Genomic DNA, 23,339 nt, shown 5'->3' with positions numbered 1-23,339 from the left:
GATTGTTAGGTAGAAGAGGGGTTAGATTTCAGGTAGATTCAAACAGATCTTGAGGGTAAAGTGAGGACCAAGGGTAGAATAGCAGCAGTGATTTCAGCTCAGCCTCAGTTCCAAAGCACAGAACTATCCAGAAACAGAACAAGTTGCCTACTGGGTCCCCTCTCAGAAGATATTTTGCAAATCTGGTACCTGTATGTTTGTGTGGAGTGTGGCGGTTTCTTGTACTGGGTGTAGATCTAGACCGAGGTAGTCTGCAAAGGTCTGTCCCTGATTCAAGTCTAGAAATCCTCTAGAGTTCCCTAGCAATCCTCTCAGGAGACAAAATTTCCTGATCACATTCTTCACAGTTCTGACCTTCCCACCGCCCCTTCCCCACTGGCCATGTAGTTACGTGCCCTAGATCCCCTCTAGTCAAGGCCAGACACACGTATGAAATATCAACATCTCAAAACCCCAAGTACCATGTAAAAATGCCTTTTCCAGCCACCAGTGTTTGTGCCAGCCGTATTAAAACTTTCGGCCAATGGTTAACAGTGTGGAGGCTTAAATGATAATCCAGATAAAATGAAAAAAGGAATTACTCGTGTTACCCTTTGTTAACTCAAGAATACCAGCTAGTGTTTCTCTTCCAGGAAGCCATAATTATGTGTTCAAATACCTATTTAGACAAATAGGGGCATCGTGCTACTCAACACCAGTGTTTAAATAAGCCCTCACGGTCTCTCCCATTGTTCCTCTCAGTGTTTTCCTTTAAATGTCATGGTTTCTGTGTTTCACAGCATCTCCGACTTGGTTTTCTTAAACCATTGTGGGATCTGTTAGAGTCAATTAGACAACATACTGCTTATTTCTAAGAATCTAAATAAAGAGGTGTCCTTTTCTAAATTTTAATCTTGCTAATGCTAGTTTCTGGTATCCTAGAAGAATTATTAGAATTTTACATACACAGTTTGCTTTTTAGTGGCCTGACAAGGGGAAAAAAAAGTTTTGTTTTATGTTAGTTTTCAGTCATGAAAGGAAAGATTCATATTCTGTGAGGGATGAAAGAGAGTCTTCACAGATTGAATGGTTAAATGCAGAGGCTCTGGGACACTCGCTGTGTGTCCTTTCCTGTGGGGTGCAGTGTTCTGTCCTTTAAACATGGGAGCAGAACTGTTTCCGTCGCTGTGGGAGCACTTCATCCTGCTGTGTTTTAAAGTGGGGAATAAAATCGGGAATCATCCCACTCCAATCTTCTCTGATCAGCACTTATCCCATCTGATAAAGGAAAAGGTGTAACAGGATTTTATGAAGAAATTCTTCAATTCTTTGACAAGGGCCAGAGGCCCACTGATGAGCATCATCCACTAAGAGATTCAACTATTGAATGCGTGAAGAGACAACCATGTGGTTCCAGGGGCTATTAGTGAAGAGAACACTGCAAATGTTTTCATAGAATATTTCTTTTGCTATTAAGTATTTAGTTTCTTCCAAGTTTAGAGCTTTTGATAAATCATTATATAGATGCTAAGTAATTAATACTTCCTGCTAGGCACATCTTTCTGCAAGGTCATACCACAGCCTTGGGTCTGTAGTAATACCTCCTGTACTGTTCTTATCAGGCCCCAGCAGAGTCCGATTAGGGCACATGATCACCCCAGAATAGCACATGACAAAATCCTAAGATGGCACCCATCCTGTCCTCACTGGGAAGCCCATACTGTCCTGTTCTGTGCCTCCAGGGTCTGTCATATGCAGATGTAGAAGTCGCCACTTAGTGTTCAGGATCCCTGAACTTGAGAAAACTCTGAATAAAACTCAAAGTTTACTTTTTTAACATAAATATTATTTATCTTATAGGGGAAAAAAAAATCAAGCTACAATTTGATCCTGTATCTTTTTCGCTCACAGAGCATATCAAATCATGTTTCATTACATATGTCAAAGCTACTGGGTTGATTAATAAACACTTGCTCTCAATGTTTTATATGTCCTTTAACCAGCAAAGATTGTAAGGAACTTACCTTACCATCTTAGTCACCCCCCTTAATCACTTACCATCTTAAGCTAAATAAATATGCATCTGAAGGTATCTCCTCAATCAGCATAATTAATCTAAATTCCCCTTTATTGGCAGGACAGTTTGGCCTATACACAAAGTGTTGGGTTTTCTATTTTTCCTCCCAAGTGCTCTGACTCTCTTGTTTTCTGACCAATTTCTGTCAGTCCATCTGTTTAGCTGGTGACCATTCTGTACTTCCTGTTTTCCTCCACAGCATTTTGCACGCAGGAGAAGCAAAATGCTATAGGACCAGAGACTAAGGAACAGTCATTCCACCCAGAGCAAAGGAATGGCCCTATGAGATGGCCTCTGAGCTGGGCCAAGAGCCCCTGGAGTTCAACAGGTGTGCAGTGGGGGAGGATCAGGAGTAGGAGCCCCGCCAAGAACAGCATGTTGTGCCAAGTGCCTCTCAACAGCACTTGCTAGGAAAATAATTGCCTTTATTTACTCAAACATGGAATCAATTGCAGTAATTTATTGTTCTAGGTCTATATTTCCCTACATCAGAGAGTGAGTGGTTTCACTAGGGGAATGGAATTTTTTTTCCCCTCTTTTTAATAAATGGGCTTTATTTTTAGTATCATGTCAGTTTTAACCAAAGGATTCAGAAATAATCTATGTAATCTCCCACATCATTTTAACTGTAAATTTTCTTGAGAAGGGTTTCATAATGAGCCAGATGTACTAAAACAAAAACATGAGTTCATCATTGAAAAAAGCCTTTTCATTATGCTTGATTGTCAGAATCTCCCCACTGGAAGAGGTGGGTATGCATCTCAGAGGAACCTCGTGCAAAAAACAAGGGAATTAGATAAGTGGTACAATGTATAGATTTGAAAATAGCCATAGGGGGAAAGGTCACATCATTTGGCTTGTGTCTTCAATCCACAGATGGAAGCAGTGAAGCAAGTTGCCCAGAGTCACGTGGTCTCTCTTGGAAGGTCACTCCCTGCAAGCTTTTTCTTTCACTCCCCACCCCCAAACCAGTTTCTCACCCAGATGTAAAGAGAGACTATCCATACCCTAGACTAAAAATGTGTTGTTTCACAATGTGGTGTTACTGTCATCTCAACTGAAATGTTCCCAGAGAGCTGTTTAGGCTTTGAATTACATAAAGAACTTGAACTGGTAGACTTACTCAGATTCTAATGAGCACTTCTTTATTTGGTAGGACATTTTTATTGAGGTTTCTAAAGCAGGGTGACTAACAGTTTCCACATTTTGGATACTATTAACAAATAGTGTTAACCATATAAATAAATCTTTGCCCTTCTAGAATGCAAGATCAGAATATGCTGTTTTCTAGTTATTACAACAGAATTTATTTTCTTTGCTTCAGGATACTTTTGACTTCAGTAACATTGCTGTCCATCTATTCAATAAACCTTCTATTGATCTGTTCCAAGGAAACAGGTAAGCTGAGAAAAAGTCTAATTTTGTTAAGGCTGGGGTGAATAATGTTCATGGTGAATTGTGAACAAATGATGCTCTCTTTGTTCAGCAATTTGATTATTAAAAAGAAAGACTACTTTGACCTACAGTAACTGGAAGACTTATTGTGTTATTTGCCTAGAGAAACAGGCACTCAAGTTTAAATTGTCATGAGCAATGAGCAAATAGCATTGTCATTTAAAGTGAACCCTTAGTTGCATCTGTTTTTCTACTTTAAGATGACTTCATTTTCAAGGCTTCTGTTTTCCCTTAGGCCTTCATAAATCCTGAACAAAGATTGCATGTTTTATATCATAACCTCCAAGGTTTTAAAAAGTAAATAGACCTTTTATCCTCTTTGGTGCATATTCCAAGGAGAAAATGTTACTCCTGAGGCAGTGTGGGAGGGAGCCAGCTACCAAGGACTTCAAGTTCTCTGGGCAGTGTAATACCTGAAGTGTTTATTTTCTATTCCTGGGACACTGGATTATGTTTGTAATACTTTGACTTTTACATTAGCTAAAACCACATTGGCCAGCTATTATTGTATACAGATGACTGGAACATTTTGTAATAAATTTAGGATCTACCCATTGTCTAGTTTAAACACCAGTCTTATGAGAGATTAAATAAAGGTTTAATTATAGCCTGATCCATATTGCTTTTTGGAACTGTCATAAAGAAATGTAACAGGTCGTTGTGTTTTGTTTTTTGTTGTTGTTCTGTCTTTTTTTCTTTTGGGGGTACTGGGGATTGAACCCAGAACCACCCACATGCTAGGCAAATACTCTACTAACTGAGCCATACACACAGCTCTTATTTTTTTGTTTTGAGACAGGGTCTTGTAAGTTGCCCAGGCTGCCTTTGATGTTGCCTCAGCTTTCTGAGTCTCTGAGATTACATGTGTGTGCCACCCTACTCAGGCAGTTTTTCTTGTTGTTGTTTTTAATAAATGGATAACAATTTTAGTATCTACTGATATGAGCTTTTTGATCACTTTAGAATTTTGCTATAGCCAGATTAGTCTTGGCTCAGATTTGTCTGCGGCTTTCTTTGAACTAAATGTTATGAATGATCAGAATTCTTATGTGATTACTACTAGAAGCCTATCATTATATTTAGGACAAGAGGGATTGATGGAATGTTATGAAGATAATTCTTTGTTAGCCTGATCTGTTCAGGTAGTTAATCATAAAGGAATCTTTTTGTCTCAAACACCAGGATCTTTTTTAAATCAATTCTTCAGTAGTACATACCAAACCTGAGAAAAAGATGAAAGTGGGAATTTCCCTCCAGTAAGGTAGAGATATTTTAAAATAAGCCATATGATCTAGAGTTTAATTATAATGCTACTGTAGCCAGCTTGAAAAAGGAGAAATGGTGATCATGTCTGACCTTTAAAAATGTCAAGATGTTATTTTATCAATGTAATGCATTAACCCTTGCATAGCCAAGTTGGCTGCTATTTGTCTGAGTTTGAGAAAGACACAAAATAATTTGAGGAATGGTCAACAAGATTGTGTCCTTAATTTTGACTCTTAAATAGGCTGCATGGTTTATGAAAAGCTGGGAGAACAAGTCTTTGGCACCACAGGGAAGCTGGTCATCTTTGGAGCCACCTCTCTACAGAACACTGGAGGTAAAGAGAACATACTTTCCATACATAAAGTATGTGACTTATTGCCTTTTCTAATTCTGGTAGTGGGGTGTCCACACAATTCAAGCAGTTATCATACATGGAATGTAAGGCAGAGATAGCCATTCTTACTTAAAGACAAATATCCCACTAGGGCTGCTAAAGCTACCTTTGTGTCTTATTGAAGGTTAGTCTAAGAACAGGCTGGTAGTCTTCTAGATAGCTTGCAATATGATCCTTGGTATTATCTTTCTAAAAATGTTCTCATTTTCCTCCAGCAATGCTGAGCTACCTCTTCATAGTAAAAAATGAACTACCCTCTGCCATAAAATTTCTAATGGGAAAGGAAGAGGCATTTTCGTAAGTTATAGACCGTGTGTGTGTGTGTGTGTGTGTGTGTGTGTTTTAATAAAACTAAAATGTTTTTAATTTAAATGCAGGCTAACCAAAGCTTTTGTTTTATGAAAATTGCAGAAACAGAGTTTTTCCTAGGCTGTTTTTTTTTTTTTCCTTTGTTCAACAATAAATTTCTTTGGGGATATATAAGTGAAGGAAGCAGAGAGAGCCATTTGAATATGAACGTTTAAAGGCAGAATCATCTGTTATGCTGCAAACAATTGATACTGCATTTTCCCAAGAGCCTGAAATCTATATCAAGTTTCTTTGAAATAGAACAGATATAGAATATTTTTACACAGAAGTAGAACATGAAAAAATACAAAAAATAAGACCCTAGCCTCTTACTTAAAGGCTTATAGCATTTGGGGAGCAAAATTTATATGAACAAACCTCATTAAAGATGTTGCTAACCCTGGAAAATGTTGCCAGCCACTTTTGGCATAGGAATTATGTTTTGACTCTTTCTTGTTTAATAGTTCTTATTGGTCTTAGTTTCTGTTTTCCTTTGGAGAATTGTAGGAGCCAGAGTTCCTAGTGCTCTATCCTCAGGATTCAAGGTCAAATCCAAGGGATCAGCGAGAGAGAACTGCCTACCTGTGGTGACTCGATTCTCACTGATACCAGCCAAGCAAAACAAAAAGGAACTTTCTCTTTAAATAATTGATAGGACAAGTTGTAATCTGACAGAATGCAATGTATGCATTCAGCTTTGAAACTACATAAATAATTGAGAGGAATGCCACATTTAGCCAATGAGAGACAAAGCTCATTCCCCTTCTTTCATTACCTGGGAGTGAGGCAGTAGTAAAGGAGTAATGGTTGGGTTAAAGTGTTTGGATAAAACCTGAATAATGATTAAAAATATCAATGGTAAAATTACTAATAAACATGAATTACAATATATCATGAAATTTTACCTGGGGCAGGGGTGTCACTTTCTAAACAAAACATAGAACCTAGCTGCTTATCTGCCTTTCAGAGCCTGGTATGTGGACGGCCGAGTTCTGGTGGTGATGGTTACCTTTGGCATAATTCTCCCTCTGTGTCTCTTGAAGAATTTAGGTAAGGAAAGATCTTGCCTTTATCTTTATCTTGCCTTTATCTTGCCCATAATCTCTACAGTGCCCACACGATTTAGAAGCCTCATAAAAATGAACAACATTGTCTTGTACTTCCACTTGCAGGGTCATAATTAAGTGAATCATAAATTGCAAGTATTAATCAGGCCCAGTGTTAATGTGTGAGGAAAACACATCAGTATGTGACTTAGCAGTCCCTCTACTAAGCTGGGTGGGCAAAGGGAAGGTTTTGGGGATGATAATACAATATACAGGCTGCCTTAAGAAAAGTCCTGAAAATGGAATTCTCTTCCTATGAGGTCATAAATACTCTGATTATTTAGACAGATTTTCATATTTAATATCAAGACAGAAAGTTTCTTGTGTTTATACCCCAAAGTGTTATGAATCACTCTTAAATTTCGAGTCTAGCCAATATCAGTGATTTCCCTTGCTGAAAGGAGAGTGAAAAGTTTAAAGTCAAAAATGACAGATGATCTCCAAGTCACATCCATTTGGTTTTGACATTTGTTTCTATGCTTGTGAGTTGGAGACAAGTATGCCTGCTGTTAAGGGAATTTCATACATTGAGTAATGAGGCCAGGTTGCTGTGTAGTCAAAAACCTCTAAGAGGCATTTCCTTAAAATCCGGGCTAATTCAAGGCAAAATTTTGGATTAATGTTCTTCCAAAAATAATTATGAACCAGTTTTTTTCCTCCTGTTAAAAAAAAGAAAAGTCACACTTCTATAGCTTCTATGAAGTTTATTAAGTAGACTTGTTTTCTTCTAAGTACTTAATTTTCTACTTTCTGGGTTGGTATAGGCTTTTCTATGATGCCAGAGAAGGGCCCTTTCTCAGGGATGAGAAGAATGCAGTTCCCAGGAGCCCACTTACTTCACCTTCCTAGAGGCTGTGCAGAGAGGCAGATGGAGTTCTTAGAATCCCAGTTGGATTCTAAGGGGAACAAGTAAAGCTCCTCAGATATGCCATTTATCCCTAGAAATTCACATCTTGTGCCTGTCATCTGGGGGAAGAATTGTTATAATTGACACTCAGTGTGCATACAGTAAATGCATGATGAAGAGCTACAGAGGATTGAGGAGTAAATGGATTTGCCTGTAGGACTGCCTTAGAGAACATCAGCACACAGGCCTAGGGCCAAAATTGGGAGGCTCCTTTTCCCTGAATTCTGGGAATCTGTGTTCTCTAGTGTGCCAGGGAGCACTGAAATCAAAACACCTAATATAATGCTTTTATTCAAAGCCCTAATTTTTTTTTTTTTTTTGCCAAATGAAGTAGCACTGTCAAATAATAAATCTTGTATTCACATGGGCATGTGTGCATATTATTGGAGTTCCAAGCTAGGCTTCAAATAATGAATTGAAAGAAATGAAATGATTGATGAAATAATAATAGCAATTTATTTTTTTTTACTTTTTAAAGGATATCTTGGGTATACTAGTGGATTTTCCTTGAGCTGTATGGTCTTTTTCCTAATAGTGGTAAGTGCTGATTGAAATGGTTTGATTTTGACATAGTACAATGCCATGTAACAATTATTCATTGTTTGGCTTTAGTAAAATCTATATAGTTTCTCTGGTGTTTTTTTAATACCAGGTTATCTACAAGAAGTTTCAAATTCCCTGTGGTATTCGAGAGCTAAATTCAACAGCAAATGCTAATTCAACAAATGCTGACATGTGTACGCCAAAATATGTTACTTTCAATTCCAAGGTAAGTTTCCTTATCCTTTAAAGATAAACAAGAACATCTTGATTAAGGCCAATATATTTCTCATACTTGTAAAATTACACTGTTTTGAGTATATTAGTTCTTGTAAGAACACATGGGGTCATTGCTTTGGTATTCCACAGTCCATTCAGAGACCTTTGAGATGTATGGAAATATATTTCCCCTTACTTCTTATCTGCTTAAGACAAGCCATGAGCGTTCACTATGAAAATTTCTTTCTGGGTAATTATCTTAGCTTTTCTCTTAGAGTACAGGGCGATGCTTTAAAAGCAAAGTATGATATCCTTAGCCCACTGCGTTTATATGATGGTGACAGAAGGAATACCTCAAATCTGTTCAGTTTGCACAGTTGAAATATAGACCTACCACCACATATTGGCATGTAAAAAATGTTTATAGTGTAAAATAGGGTTGATATTATGGGGAACCATGGACTATGTGGTCTGTCAGGCTTGGATTTCAGTCCTTAGGCAAGTCATATCCCTTGTGTCAAAATGAGATCCTTTTCTGTATCTCCCAGGGTTTTGTGGGACCAGGTCTCCTATAGAACTTCAACAAAGTAAGAACAGGAGATATGCTAAGTTTTCTTCCCTTCTCTATCAATTTCCTTTTCTATAACAAATTATATTGAATTTGAGAGTTTAAAAAAAATCTTATCTAAGAGAATAAATAGGTCTCTATCTCACACACTTTAAGGATACAAAGTAGTGAACTATGGAACTAGCTTTCTTTTTAGATGCTATCTTTTAAGTACTCTTTGATGCACCTGACCTAGCCAAAGAGCAGTCAAACAGAGGTGGAAGTCCTAAGCACATCACCTAACCTGTCCAAGGGATTCCAAGAACAGCAATGGCCTCTCTGCTGCTCAGGGCTGGTGTGGGGATCCAGTGAGAGTGTGATGTAGGAAAATTGCCATGTAACTGACTAATGCCGCGTAAACATGGGTTTACTGCGCTTGCAGTGCATAAACACCCTGTAGGCGGGCCAGATCTAAAGCCGTTATGTGACAAATGCCTAATGGCTAGAGCTAGATAAGCCCTCTGAGAAAAGCTGCTCCTGTTTTAGAGATCAAAACTTTCCTAATTACCAAATAATCCAGAGATTCTGAAGAGCTGTCAGATAAAAAACAGCTCTGGAAACACTGGAGTGAGCTGTATAATTTTTATGGTAAAGATGTCTTTTTCTTAATGTTTATTTCTTTTTCTTTCAAATAGACCGTGTATGCTTTACCAACCATTGCATTTGCATTTGTCTGCCACCCATCAGTCCTGCCAATCTACAGTGAGCTTAAAGAGTAAGAGATTTGATTTTTATATCTTAATCATTTTATGCCCCCTCATTAGTGGACAAGTTCTGTATTAAAATAAAATCTTATGGGCTGGGGCTGGGGCTCAGTGGGGTTCGATTCTCAGCACCACACATAAATAAATAAAATAAAGGTCTATCAACAACTAAAATAAATAAATAAATAAATAGAATCTTATATAATGAACCACCACAGATTCATCATCCAGTTTCAGCATTGACTAACATTTGCCATTCTTAAGTACTGTATTTAAAAATCCAGAAATCTGCAGTATTCTTTGGCCATAAATATAGAAAGTGGCCAATCCTGTGGGATTTTTAGTTAATTTGTATTTTCAAATATTGTATTAACTTAGGAGAGTTCAAGTACTTGTGTTGCTTTTTGTCCCTTGTGCTTAGTTTTCAAGTAATGATAATCTTCAGACTGATCTGGAAACTGCTAAATGCACTGTCTTTGATTCCCCTGATGGTTGGGGTAGAAAAGGCTGGTAAATCAGACAATAGGAAATTAATATTAAGGCCACAAACTAGAAAGAATAATATATTATTTTTATGGACACAATATCTTTATTTACTTATTTATTTTTATGTGGTGCTGAGGATCAAATCCAGTGCCTGACACGTTAGGCAAGCCTTCTACCACTGATCTACAGCCCCAGCCCAGAAGAATAATATTGTTGTTTGAAATTATTAAGATGATTCTATGGATTTATTTTTGATTGTCCTTTTAGAGAAGAGTAAAGACTAGCTTATAAATCTCCTCTGGTGTTTTCTTTTTAGCCTCCTGTTATCAGATTATTCTATATAAAAATAGTCATCAAGGAATAGTCTTAGGTTCAGAAAAGATATACAATATAGTTATTCATCTCCATTTTTAGACAAAAATATTGATGTCATTTAGCATTGACTTCTCTCTCAATTCTTCTCCTTTCATATTTAATTGATAAATGGCCAAATTTTGAAATGTTTCCTTTTATTTAAAATCTGCATATAAATTCGTGATCCTACATTTAGAGAATTTAAATATGTCTTTATCATCTTTTCAATTTAATGGTCTGCTTTTAGTTTATCATTTTCTCAAGTATGTACTGCTCGTTTTCCTCATTTTCCACGCTCTCATGACATCCCAGATTCTGTATTAGGACACAACTAAATGTTATGACTATCTGTGGTCTGTTATGGAATACAGTCTTGTAGATTAATTATTTGAGCAGTTTAAAAAACTTAAAAGGGTCTTTCCAACCCCAGAGTAGACTGGACCTGAGAGAGAGCCCACCCTCATCGCCAGTGCAATCTCTTGAGTACCTCCTGCTCTGGAGATACACAGACTTCCAGGTGCATCTCTTGGGGTATTTGATGGGCCAACCAGAGCCCACACAGCAGCCTTCAAGATACAACTCCTGAGGTCAAGTTCTAGCTCTGCCACTGATCTCTGCAGCTGGGAGAAAGAGCACTTGAATTTTTTCTGCCTTTTTTTTTTTTTCCTTTGCCCAGTCAGTGTGGAGATAATAAACACAAATATTAAAAAGTACTGTCTGCCTTCAGATGAGAACTTGATATTCTTTTAAAAGCATGGGGAAGAACACTCAAGGGAGTGTAGTTCAAGGATCACTCCCTCACAACATCCATTTGGTATTAAAGGAAGTTATTTTAAACTGGCATAATTGCTGGGGGTTTCTAGCTGACCAGATCTGCCCCAACTTGATGGAAGGAAAGTTAAATTAGTATGTTCCTCAGTGTTAGCCCCCGCACTTCAGTTCAGTAATACATTTCTTTTTTAATTTTTCAAATTCATTTATCTTTGTTTTTAGTCGATCACAGAAAAAAATGCAGATGGTTTCAAATATCTCCTTTTTCGCCATGTTTGTTATGTACTTCTTGACCGCCATTTTTGGCTACTTGACATTCTATGGTAAGTAATCTCTGTCGATGCATACTTACAGGTATGTACAAATAAATTAGTTAAAATCAATAACAAAATGACATGGAGACCAAACAGGGCAACCAAGTTAGCTTTTCATTGGTTTTACTGTTTTCACATAAAATGGTGATGGTTTCTTTTACATGTTTATGTAGATTGCAAAATAGGATCATCACTAAAACAATATTCTGTAGTTGTTTTCTTCTCATTCTGTAGTTGTTTTCCTTAAAAGAAATTGCATTTTAGTAAAAGGCAAAAGATTTATACGATCTGAAGAGAAACCAGAGTATAAGAAATTGCATTTTAGAAGCATGCCGTCTTAGGAAAGTTTGAAACTACATCACAGAAGACTTTCCTAATTGACACTGAAAATTGGGTCAGACTCCATTAATAGAAAAGACAGAGACAGATGCTGGAAGTGAGGAAAAGGAGAGTGCCACACTCATGACACTCTACATTAATTAAAAATAAAACACTAAGTGTTTACCGGAAGTTGGGGCCTTGCAAAGACCAGAAGGAATGACATAGAAAGTTAAATGAAATGAAATCTGAAAAAGAAAGCAAGGTTTTATTTGCAACTTGTATTGATCCTTTTAAATAGTTTACCTGCTTTTGCTACTTAATCTCTCCTACTCAAATTATCCTGCATCTTTGTTTATCATGTTTCAGTGGCATATTTTCACAATTATCTCTATTAAGTGATATTTCTTTAGGGAATTTTTTTTCCATAAAAAATCGCCTCAAAATTTAAACACATTTAAAGATTAATTTAGCTTGGAGAGAAAGGCTACTCTGATTATACAGTTGTATTATTTCCATTTCACAAGCAATAGAGAATAGCATTATCTACAACTCCATAACTAGCACATTTAATTTTGCATAAAAATAGTGTTTCTGCAGTTCCCACAGAGTCATAGGACTAGGGTGGGTGGAGGGAGGGAGAGAGGGAGAAGTAATGTTAATTGAACGGTTTCACTGTTACCTTCTTCAAGCTATGATTTTTCTTTGTAAATCCAGTTTTTTAACATATAATAGAATATTGAACCCTTTTATACTCTTAAAAGAAAGAAAAAAGATGAGCTATTTTTAAGTGATTATGAATTCTGAATCAAGAAAATGAGAACTAATGAGTTTTTGTTTTTTTTTAAATAACCTTTGGTCCTTTTCCAGAAACTGAGACAAGCTCTATGGTACAGGTTAGAATTTGAACTTCAGGCCCAGAACCTTGAGATTGGTTCAATGAGAAGCTTTTGAAAGGAGACATGAGGGGAAATGATTTCTTATCAAAAGAATGAGCATTTCCATGCTGTTCTCTGACTGCTTTCCCAGCATTGGTAGTCTTTGAAATAACACTTTCTGGAATTTGGAGCTGAGAGAAATTCAAAGTAGTACATCAACTGTATGCTTTTTTTTTTTTTTTCTCCTCTTAAAAAAAAAACAAAAAAACAAAAAAAAACATTCGTGGAGGAGAAGCATTCTTTCTCAGTGGTCGTGAGGGTGGTGAGGTTAGGTTGGTATCTCTGCTCCTTGGCCACTGGAGGTTGAGTTGCAAGAGTGGAGAGTGAAGGGAAAAAGCTCTTGTGGTCTGCAGGCCCCTAGGAAGACTGCAGCTAGTCGTTGTAGCTTGGAGAGTAGCTCTCAGTCGGGGGAGTCTGTAGATTTGGAGGGGCTTGTGCCTCAGCCATGCAGGTTAATTAGTTTCAGTGAAGCAGCCCTGCTCCATGCACCTTCTTCTAGTGATTGCTTTGCATTCTTTTCAGCTAAAGGTACACATGAACGCTGGAGCATGTCTCTCTCACATAGGGGTGTTTTTTTTTTTTTTTCAACTTTATAAATGGTTTTAACAGATATTTCTTTACCCTTTGGTTTACAAATTCTTGGTAGTTCCCAAGAACTCATTCAGCACAACCCTTTGTCTCCTTCTAAAACCCTCTTGCTTTTCCCTCCCTGTAGACAATGTGCATTCAGACCTCCTTCACAAGTACCAGAGCAAAGATGACATTCTCATCCTGACAGTGCGGCTAGCTGTCATTGTTGCTGTCATCCTCACCGTGCCGGTGTTATTTTTCACAGTAAGTAAAAGGCCTCAGTGTCATCTGAAAAAAGCTGGGGTCTTGCCTTTCTTTTTTGCCTTCAGAACCCTGTTCCAGAAAAAGCCTGCCTAGGTGACTTCCCTAGTCATTGAAAGAGCCTGAGAGGCTCCGTGCTCTTGGGACAGTAAGTGGGATCTGTGAGCTAGTGTACCCTCTGTAGATGGAATCTTTTTTTTTTTTTTTTTAGTTGTAGATAGACACAATATCTTCATTTTATTTATTATTTAGATTTATGTGGTGCTGAGGATTGAACCCAGTGCCTCACACATGCTAGGCAAGCGCTCTACCACTGAGCTACAACCTCAGCCCTCTGTAGGTGGAATGGTTGAATGTCAGGCATACATGATGAGAGGATGTAGAAAGACCAGAAGAGAACACTCAAAACTTAGTTAAAGCAAATAAATTACCCACCCCAAAGGAAAACTCTTACTGTTCATATATGCAAATACTTGGCAGTTGAAGTCAAGCCCCATACGTCCAAAACTGTTAAGCTATCTCAAAATTCACAAGGCATTATGAAACATTCCACAGATTCCTGTGCAGCAATAAATCAGTTATTCTACTGAGAAATGTGAAGTTTAGTGTTCTGCTTAGGCCCTTACAGAATCTTACTTTCTTTTCCTACAGGTTCGTTCATCTTTATTTGAACTGGCTAAGAAAACAAAGTTTAATTTATGTCGTCATGTCTTGGTTACCTTCATACTCTTGGTTATCATCAACTTGCTGGTGATCTTCATACCCTCCATGAAGGATATTTTTGGAGTCGTAGGTATGGCTTTATGACTTTCCACCTATCATTCCACAACATACTGCAGCTGTTTAAAGTTAAAATTGCATAAGAACAATCCTAACCTGCCTTCTTTTTTTTTTTTTTTCTTTGCAGGAGTTACATCTGCTAATATGCTTATTTTCATTCTTCCTTCATCTCTTTATTTAAAAATCACAAACCAGGATGGAGATAAAGGCACTCAAAGAATCTGGGTATGTCTCTTGCCAACCACTCTAATTTTCTGATTAGCTTTCCATTTGAATTTGGCGAATAAATAGTTCATCTCTCTACCATCTTAAACTACTTTTAGTAGCCTTGAAGGGAGGCATTAGCCCTATAGTTTTCCCCTTGGGGATATGTAAAATTTCAAATCATATCTTCTCCATTCCCTCAAAATATCTTTTCCATTTTTTACTCTTATTGTGCATTAGCTTTTACTCTGATCCAGCTAGCCAGGAGATGGGTGTTTCTACTCCTGTGACTCCATAGGGTGTGATGCCTCTCTTTAGCGAGATATGAAGTGGAGAGACTCAAAGATTGGATGCAGTCTTCTGTTTCTGCATGATTTCTAGTCACATAACTAACTCCTTCCTACAACCCAGGGCATAGGCAGTGCCTTAAATGAAATGTCTGAATTAGTTTAAAGAGCCTTTTTATGACTTGACAGAAATGCTTTGGAGCAAGCAGACCTGGATTCAAAAACTACCTTTCTATATTGGGATTCTTGTTTCCAGGTCTGGTGAAGTTCAAGGGCATCTTGAAGGTGGTGCACTTGGAGACAGTGAGGGAAGCAGGGGTGAAGTGGCTGCTACATGAGTCCCTTCTGGAGCACCATTTTGCTTGGCCTCGAAGAAGGCTTCTCAGCTGCCCTCCCAGATAGTGTAAGCACTGTAATTGCACATGTTACCTGAGTCAACAGACCCAGAGGCAGGAGGGACCATCCCTATGCATTTAGAAACATCATTGATGTTGGTAGAGCATCTAGTTTATCCCTGAAGCCATAAACTCCAAATCCTTTTAGGCCTTTACCTATAGGATCTTCCCAAGGACAGAAAGGAAGGAGAATTCACTGTGGCACCATCATGAAATATCCCTGTTGTCTGTAAATTCTCTGGGCCTCTCCATTCACACTCCCATGATAAAACTGCATCTACCAAATAGCATTAGGCAAGGGCTCCGTGTAGGGACTACTGGGAGTTAGACGGATCAGCTCCACCATTTGCCTCATCTCCTTCCCTTACCTCTTCTACCTCCAAGTTCCCAGGCTAGCCCTTGGCTCTCATATGGCTTCATCTTCCCCTGCAAAACTCACTTACTTTTCTCAAGGCCAAACAACTTATAATCACCAGTTCTCCAGATGATGAACTTAGTAACCTGTCCACCTGTGGCCTTCATCAACCCTCCAAGTAATTTAGTTTTTGACACTTGTTTCTGATCTCACTTGATCAAATCTACTTTGCTTTTGCTTATATTTGTTCCATTTTTTCAAACAGAAAGGGTCTGCCTGCCAGTGATAATTTAGGTTGGTAGGCAACAAGTACCACAATGACCTGGATTTTTTTTTTCTTTTTAAATTATAATCTTACTTTGAGAAAAAAGCTCTAAGGATACCCAGTCATTTGTAGACTGGATACATTTGAGGTGACCATGAAGTTAAAGAACAGAATGTAGAGGACGGCTGTGCTTAGCTTATTTTTCTTATTTTCCCATTCTTGCAGAATCAGATTCACACAATTGTAGAGTCTCACCATTCAGCAATGGTTATAACAAACTCCAACTAAAAGGGGACACAAAGGGAGAGGGGAAAAAAATTTCTATTTTTTTCCCAGGTGCATATGGAAAAGGTCAACGGCATTGAAAATAATCCATGTCTTTTTTATTGCTCCAGGCGGCCCTATTTTTGGGCCTGGGGGTACTGTTCTCCTTGGTCAGCATCCCCTTGGTCATCTATGACTGGGCCTGCTCATCCGGTAGTGACGAAGGCCACTGAGACCAGCCGGAAAAGAAAGCATTCCGGTCTGCTGCTCATCAAGTCTCCACACATCAGCAATTCCTCATCACTTCTTTTGCAAGTTCACAGAAACAACAGAAAAGTACAAGATACTTAAAATGGAACAGCACTTTGGTTGCAAATTGGAGACCTGTTTCTGTAACAGTTCGTGCCCCTCCAACATTTGGGATCTCTTTAGGAATGGTGGACCTTCCCCCCATCCCCCAAATTTCATGCACTTATATTATAAAGTACTTTTCAAGTCAGTTATTTTCCATTCTCCTAACTCTGTTTTTTTTTTTTTTTCTAACTCTGTTTTTGTGGCTTTGTAGTCTCTTAGAACTTTGAAAACATGATCATCAATCGTGTTGACCTATTACATATCCAGGTTCTGAGATAATTTTCCTACTGATGTTCAGCTCACACTATCTGGATCTTTTTAGAAAAGAATCTTGAATTGTATATATTTATTTTGCTTTATAGGAAAAAACCAGTTTTTCGTAAATAATTTGCCTATTTTGGTTGACATAGCACACCAAGTTAATCATATGGGAGTCACAGGGCACGTGCCATTGCCTAATCTGAGCACGCCCATTGTTTGAGGCAGCTCAGATCAGGGCCGTCCAGCTGCCTAGCAGGTACAACATACTGCTCCCATGAAAGATATTCCCTTGTGAGTGTCCTCAGATAGGAAGGGGTTGGAATAATACCTTCATCAATATATTAAACTACACATTTATCTAATCTTGCAAATGAAGTTTTTTGGTTTTTTTCTTTTAGAATCTTAGGTCAGAGTTCCTCTAGGCTAAGTGAGCTTCTACTGGGGGAGACCCCTGGTACCTGCCATAAAAAGATTGTTCAAGATGCCTAAGAAAATACTCCTCTGATGTAGATAGCCTTTAACTCTACACCTGTATCATTGAAGTGAGGGAAATGTTTTATTGAATTTATAAGCCCAGCAGCATTTATTTAGTCATGTCCACCAGCTTTTTGTCATAGAGAATAATGTGTCCCTAACTAAGGACGATCTAGGGTAACTCCTATTTTATATTGGGTACTTTAGGAGAGTCTTTAATAGACTTGTTTTATATAATAAATCTAGGTTATTACAAATACAAGATTTTTGTACCTCAAATAAGCCTCATTTCTCTTTCTTCTCCATTAACTTTCCATCCAGTCTTGAAAATAAGCTTTCAGAGAGTCTTTGTGAAGAACCTTTGGTGAAATCACTGTGTACCTTCCTTTTCCCCACAGGGAAGACGAGGGCCTCAGTGCCCACGCTGTCTCTCTTCTCATTACTGTTCATCTCAGCGTGGTTTGTGCAGCATAGAGTTGCCCCAAACTCTTACTCAGTCCCTCTCCTAAAGGGAGTGAAAAGAAACTATGAAGAGATGAAATGAGAGAGCTTGTGACAAGGTAGCTGGAACAGGAATGGGGGACACAAAGGACACCCAGATAGCAACCCCCAAAGCTGGGCCATCCCATCACTTGTGATTGGCATGTCCCTGTCTTATGAATGGTAAGAAATGTGCATGCTCTCTGAGCTGGTCTCTTGAAACAGGGCTTATTCCTTATCTATATGTATTCTGGTTGCATTTTCTAAACATGTAAGTTCACCGAGCACAGATTTCTTATCTGGAGATAAGTAGAATCTAACCACAGATGGTTGGCAGAGTTTCCAGGCACTTAGCTCTGGCTTCTGTTCCTTCCACCCTGACTCCCCAAAGGGCTTTGCTGTCACTGAGAGTCAGTCACAGGGAACTGTCCCTCCCCCCCCCTTTTTTTTTTTTTTTAACAAACTAATGTCTGTAGATAAGACAGGCATCAAAGCACATGTCACAATCCTCTTGGAGGAGAATAAAAGGTTATTTCCTGCTTTACACCATCATAGCTTTTAATGTAATACTACAGAATGACATTCGTATGGAGTCAGAGTTCAGGCAACTGAATTTGATCGCCTGACCCAGATCCCAGTACCTTAACCTAGTAAGTCCACAGCCATCTTGTCCTTTTCAGAAGTGGTTTCCATGTTAACATGAGCAATGCTAGAAACTGAGCAAAGCAAGATTTAGTTGGCTTTTGGAAGTTGTCTGGACACCAAGTAATGAAATAGTCAGAGAATGGGATGACCCTACATTAAAAAAAAATAATACATAATTTAGTTTGCAAGCTATACTACTATGCATCTTTCTATTTTCTTCATTACTCAGTTCATTTTATATTCACAAAGTGAATTCAGAAAATTATTAATTCTGGGATGTGTAGTGATATTCTTTGGATCTCTGGATTTTGTGTGTCAGTATAAGAAATTTGTTATTTAAGATATATTTATTTAGAGGAAGCACATTATTGTTGATGTCTGTTATTCACATTTTTCAACCTTTCTTTGTAAGTTTAGTTGGTTGTTAACTGACTATAATAGACCCTACTGTAATTTGTCAAATATTAACTGATTATATGACTTGTATGGAATTCACTATGAATTGTACTGCTATTCTTATTCAAAATAGTGCACTGGTATCCAAAAAATAACATGTATTGCAGATGTTAGGTAGAACTTAAGCAGCACAAGTCAAGTGCTATAGATGTTTTTCTGCTAAATTAGTAGACTAAAGATACTGTATCTTAGCCAGAGGAAGCAGCACGTTTTCCTTTGGTAGATAGGATCTCTATACTAGTGAACAGTGTCAGTTTCATACTGTGGATTTAGAACTGTTCTCTGGTTATGGTAACACAGAATACTATAAATCCCTAATTTACTTCATGTCACTTATTGGAAGCGGGGGTAGCAAAACATGCACAGGAAGAAAATCTACTCTTTTTAGGCATAGGTAGCCACCAGTTATAAGGAATTCATATTGTGAAACTTTGTGGGTTGTTTGCAACCTGGAATGTATTTTCCTTTAGAAATCAGGTTAGGCCCCCAGACCAGCTAGAAATGATTATCAGACCCATAGTTTAGCTGAAATTGAATAATTTAATATGACTGCAAAAGGAACCAAGCCACCAAATACGATTGGTTCCTGGGGGTGTTTGTTCAGAGCTGTCAAGAACATCTCTGCCTGTTGCTAGTGGAATCTAGACTGTTCATCTCAGCCACATATCACCTGCTGGACCGAATAATGGTTTCCAGCAAAGATGAGGGAGAAAAAGTCCAGAAAGCCTGGGGGTAGGAGGAGGGGAAGCAGGATGAGGGGCCTGGGGGGGGTGGTTGTAAGTGTTCCTCAGCTGGTGCCTTTTCTTTCATCCGGGGTCTCAGGCTGGACTTCTTTTGCTCATGGGAATTCACCTCCTTTCCAGCCCACTGCAGAAAAGGACATCGCTGCATAGCTTTTCCTATGTGCCAGGGTGTGGTGGAGGCCAGCACATGACACTTGGAATAGCCTTAGTACTCTTGATTGCAGTTTAATTGCCCAGTAACCGCAGGAAGGGTAAAAAGTCTCCACTTTCCTTTTCACATACACCCTGTTGAAAAAAAAAAAGAAAGGTACACATCAGTTAGGGGGTGGAGGTAGGCAAAGGGCTTGGTAAAATTCCTCAGCATCTTAGAGGACACCTCTGTAACTGCCAAGAGAGACTTCTTCCTGGAGCTGGACTCAAGCCTCCAAGCTAGTGGTTCTCAAAGTGCATCCCCCAGACCAGCAGCATCAGCATCATGCATGAACCTGTTAGAATGTACATTCCGGGGCCCGGCTTCAGACAGTGAAATTGGCCACTCTCAGAAAGGGGCAGCAATCTGAACAAGGCCTCCAGGTGATGCTAATGCACATCAAGTTTAAGAACCGCTCTGGACTAATTAGTTCTCTCCATGAGTCCTACTTCAGAAGATAGTTTCCAGGCAAAAAAAATGGGAGCCCAGACAGGGAGGGGAGGAAAGCACCTCAGTGACTCTGCAATGGCAGGAAAAGCAAAGGAATCTCTTGCTGCCACCCGCTGTGCCCCCTCCCTCCAGAATTACCAGTGCAGGTGCACACTCCAAAACTACACTTAGGGTTACTTCAGGTAAGGCGCAGTGAGGATGACATTTTTATAGCTGTGAAGAAATCAAAGTAAGGCGCTTTTTTCCCTTTTTTTCCTTTTCTTTTTTCTTTTTTTAAGGGAAATTAAAAGAAAATCCCTTTTGTAAATGTAACCTTGGAGGAAACACTGAATTTGTGTCAGAAGTCAGTTTGCCACAGAGTGTTTCGTGGGGCCATCAATCCTGTCCTCCTTTTAAAGTGAATTCGCAGTCAGTGGTAGAGCACTTGCCTAGCATGCACAAGGCCCTGGGTTCTATCCACAATGTGGCAAAAATAAATAAAGTGAATTCTTTCCTGATAGGTCTACACTGCTAAAGGAACTACAAACTGCTCTGAAAAGTAGCAATTTGGCTCCATTGCAGTGTAGCCCAGCAGTGGAGGGCACTAGTAATTGGGGTGGGTAGAAGGTGGTGATAATACTGGATATTTGATTTTGTGCCTTGGAGAAAAACCTTCCCTCCATTTTTCAGTTTAAATGACTTGGGGCTTAGAAAGGGCAGAGACTTTAAGACTAATTCCCTCCCTCAAGCAAATGTCCAGCAACTTTCAAATCAACAATCCAGATGACATCATTTAGCAGTACTCAAATGGTTTTCCTTAAGGATGGCAGATCTCAAACTTTGTTAGCAACAGAACATACTTCCTCTAAAATAGAGTGAATTTTTTATAATGATATAAGGCTTTCAGGTACAAATTGGGGGTGGGGTGGCTAACAACTGAAAAATATCAGAATCAAAAGAGAGTTCTTAGAAAACAATGTAAGATTTGCAAGGATGCAGACATCCTCCTTTGGGGTTTTCTCTGAGGAAGGCCCTGAAAACTGGGCCTATTTGTATACAGGCTGAAATTTGTGTTTTTAAGGAAGAATCTATGCAGCTGAGGCTTATTGTAGGAATGCTTCATTTGTATATAAATATATTGTAAATAAATAGGAGGCTGTATATTTTTGCAGTTGTTGACCCACACTGAAATAGAAGTCACTAGTATCTGCATATAAAGAATAAATGTTTTCATAGATATTAGTGGTTTTGTTTGAGAATTAAAACAATTTTACATTCTATCCCAGGTAACATAATTCTCTCAGAATAAACTTGGAACCTAAAACCTTACTTAATTGTTTAGAAAAAGAAATGTCTGAGAAATAGCTGTGTTGATTTTTTTTTTTTTGTGCTGGTATTAAAATCACTTGTTTAAATGATAGTTCTCTGAGCTACAAGAGTATTTAGACCCCAATCACTGTCATATAAAAATAGATAAACCCTAAATGACAGATTGTTTCTTAATAAAATTCTTTTGCTGTTTAACATTGATGCCACTATGCAGTATTTACGAAAACAGGAGTTAGGAGAATGTTTTTGTTTTTTGTTTTCCCAAAACTGAATTGCTACATTTCCCAAACTTTGGGATCTTGGTGTGGGGAGTATGGGTGGGGGGACTGAATATTAACTATGAGCACAAATTTGAAGGGAAAAAAAGTTATTTTATCAAGTTTTGAAAGTTGCATGTTTGCTTTTTATTTTAGTGTTGAGGCCGACATAGTCTCTTATGTAAGTGTTTTTCCCCAAAACACTTGAATCCTAATTGTTGGTTCGTAATCCATTCTCTGGAGTCCAGTGTATTTTAGACTTCATCTGAGTCTGGTATGTGTAGCACACCACTGTTCTATTAATGTAAAAACCTTGTAAATGAATTTCAGATGGGTCATTTGGGTCACGAATCACAAAACTTTGCTATTCACAGTTAAGCAAATAGAGAGTTTTGTTTTCTTTTTCAGGGTGTGGTGTAAATAAAGAAATGTAAGGAGTTCTGTTCTATAACTGCTCTGTTAACATAGTTTTTAAACAGTAAAAATGTGAACTAAAAGTACTTAGAAGTCTTGTCTTGGTTCTTTGGGGATGCAGTGCTGAAATGGGGGGCAGTTGAGTATTATATACCCTATTTAGAGCCACTGGAGAAAAGTGTGTGTGTGTGTGTGTGTGTGTGTGTGTGTGCGCGCACATGCACATTCCTCATTGTTTTTGATCATGGAAGCTTATATTTTAAGATTCCCACCTTTTTAAAAAATTAATTAATTAATTAATTTTTAATTTACATATGACAGTGGAAAGCATTACCATTCATATTACACATATAGAGCACAATTGTTCATATCTGTGGTTGTATACAAAGTATATTCATACCAATTCGTGTCTTCATACATGAACTTTGCAAAATGATGACCATCTCATTCCACCATCAAAATAAAAAAGTTCTGATAGAAACCCATTTGGTCTGACATATATAGGTATGTCACATTCTTCCTACTCAGAGTAGTTTGGAGACAATGTTTTCTTTTTTAACTCAGGTTCATCTTTAGGAGTGTCCATTTCTGTCCTGTGCTGTAGAAGGAACACTACCCACACTGCAGCTGCCATAAAATGGGATATTCTGCCAACACCTGTGTTTCCCTGGGAACCAGGAGGGGAGAAACCACTGAGTTTTGCCTTTTCCTTCCCATCACCTGTTTCATCCCAAGATCTCAGAGAAGTTTTCTCAGAGGACCAACACAGTCAGGGTCTGATGAACAGATTCTTCTTGTAAGCACAGTCAGTGCAAGACTAGGCTGGGCGTTTCTTGGTGTAACTGGGTGTGAGGCTCACCTTGATTCTCCCTGGGCTGCTCAGATGATGACAGCCCATGGGGCAGGGCCCATCAGCACACATGTGCATCTCAAGGTGGAAACAAGGAACAGAGTCCAAGTCACATACTCCAGTCTAGCTTTATTGGGAATAAAGCTGATATTTTTATCCTTCCATGCCTCTTGTATCTACTTCTTAATTGATCAAAATCCCAAAGGCAAAGTGTGTAATTATCACTTTCAAACCTAAGCAGTGGTAAAAAAATCACACGTTGAAAAGGTTAGTGAGAATCTGAGCATTTTGTT

At 38.4% G+C, this 23,339-nt stretch overlaps 1 protein-coding gene across 6 annotated transcripts in view; it reads left to right on the top strand.

The window, feature by feature from the left end:
- The window catches only part of Slc38a1 (solute carrier family 38 member 1), a 65,410-nt gene extending 43,128 nt beyond the window's left edge, over positions 1 to 22,282 (top strand). For 4 of the 6 annotated variants that reach the window (XM_015493246.2, XM_048802584.1, XM_048802582.1 and 1 more), the window contains 12 exons: positions 3,381 to 3,454; positions 5,019 to 5,111; positions 5,387 to 5,468; positions 6,487 to 6,569; positions 8,011 to 8,069; positions 8,185 to 8,301; positions 9,534 to 9,613; positions 11,436 to 11,536; positions 13,499 to 13,617; positions 14,266 to 14,407; positions 14,522 to 14,619; positions 16,296 to 22,282. In XM_015493246.2, coding sequence (XP_015348732.1) covers positions 3,381 to 3,454; positions 5,019 to 5,111; positions 5,387 to 5,468; positions 6,487 to 6,569; positions 8,011 to 8,069; positions 8,185 to 8,301; positions 9,534 to 9,613; positions 11,436 to 11,536; positions 13,499 to 13,617; positions 14,266 to 14,407; positions 14,522 to 14,619; positions 16,296 to 16,397 — 1,150 coding nt within the window. In that variant the 3' untranslated portion in view covers positions 16,398 to 22,282. Of the gene's footprint in view, positions 1 to 3,380; positions 3,455 to 5,018; positions 5,112 to 5,386; positions 5,469 to 6,486; positions 6,570 to 8,010; positions 8,070 to 8,184; positions 8,302 to 9,533; positions 9,614 to 11,435; positions 11,537 to 13,498; positions 13,618 to 14,265; positions 14,408 to 14,521; positions 14,620 to 15,141; positions 15,289 to 16,295 lie in introns of all 6 variants that reach the window. The other 2 variants (XR_007347377.1, XM_048802586.1) reach the window with 2 other exon arrangements.
- Positions 22,283 to 23,339: the final 1,057 nt, after the last annotated feature.

This window comes from Marmota marmota, unplaced genomic scaffold, assembly GCF_001458135.2.
Source record: "Marmota marmota marmota unplaced genomic scaffold, marMar, whole genome shotgun sequence".
Classification (NCBI taxonomy): Eukaryota; Metazoa; Chordata; class Mammalia; order Rodentia; family Sciuridae; genus Marmota; species Marmota marmota.
This window is presented reverse-complemented; position numbering and strand designations above follow the sequence as displayed.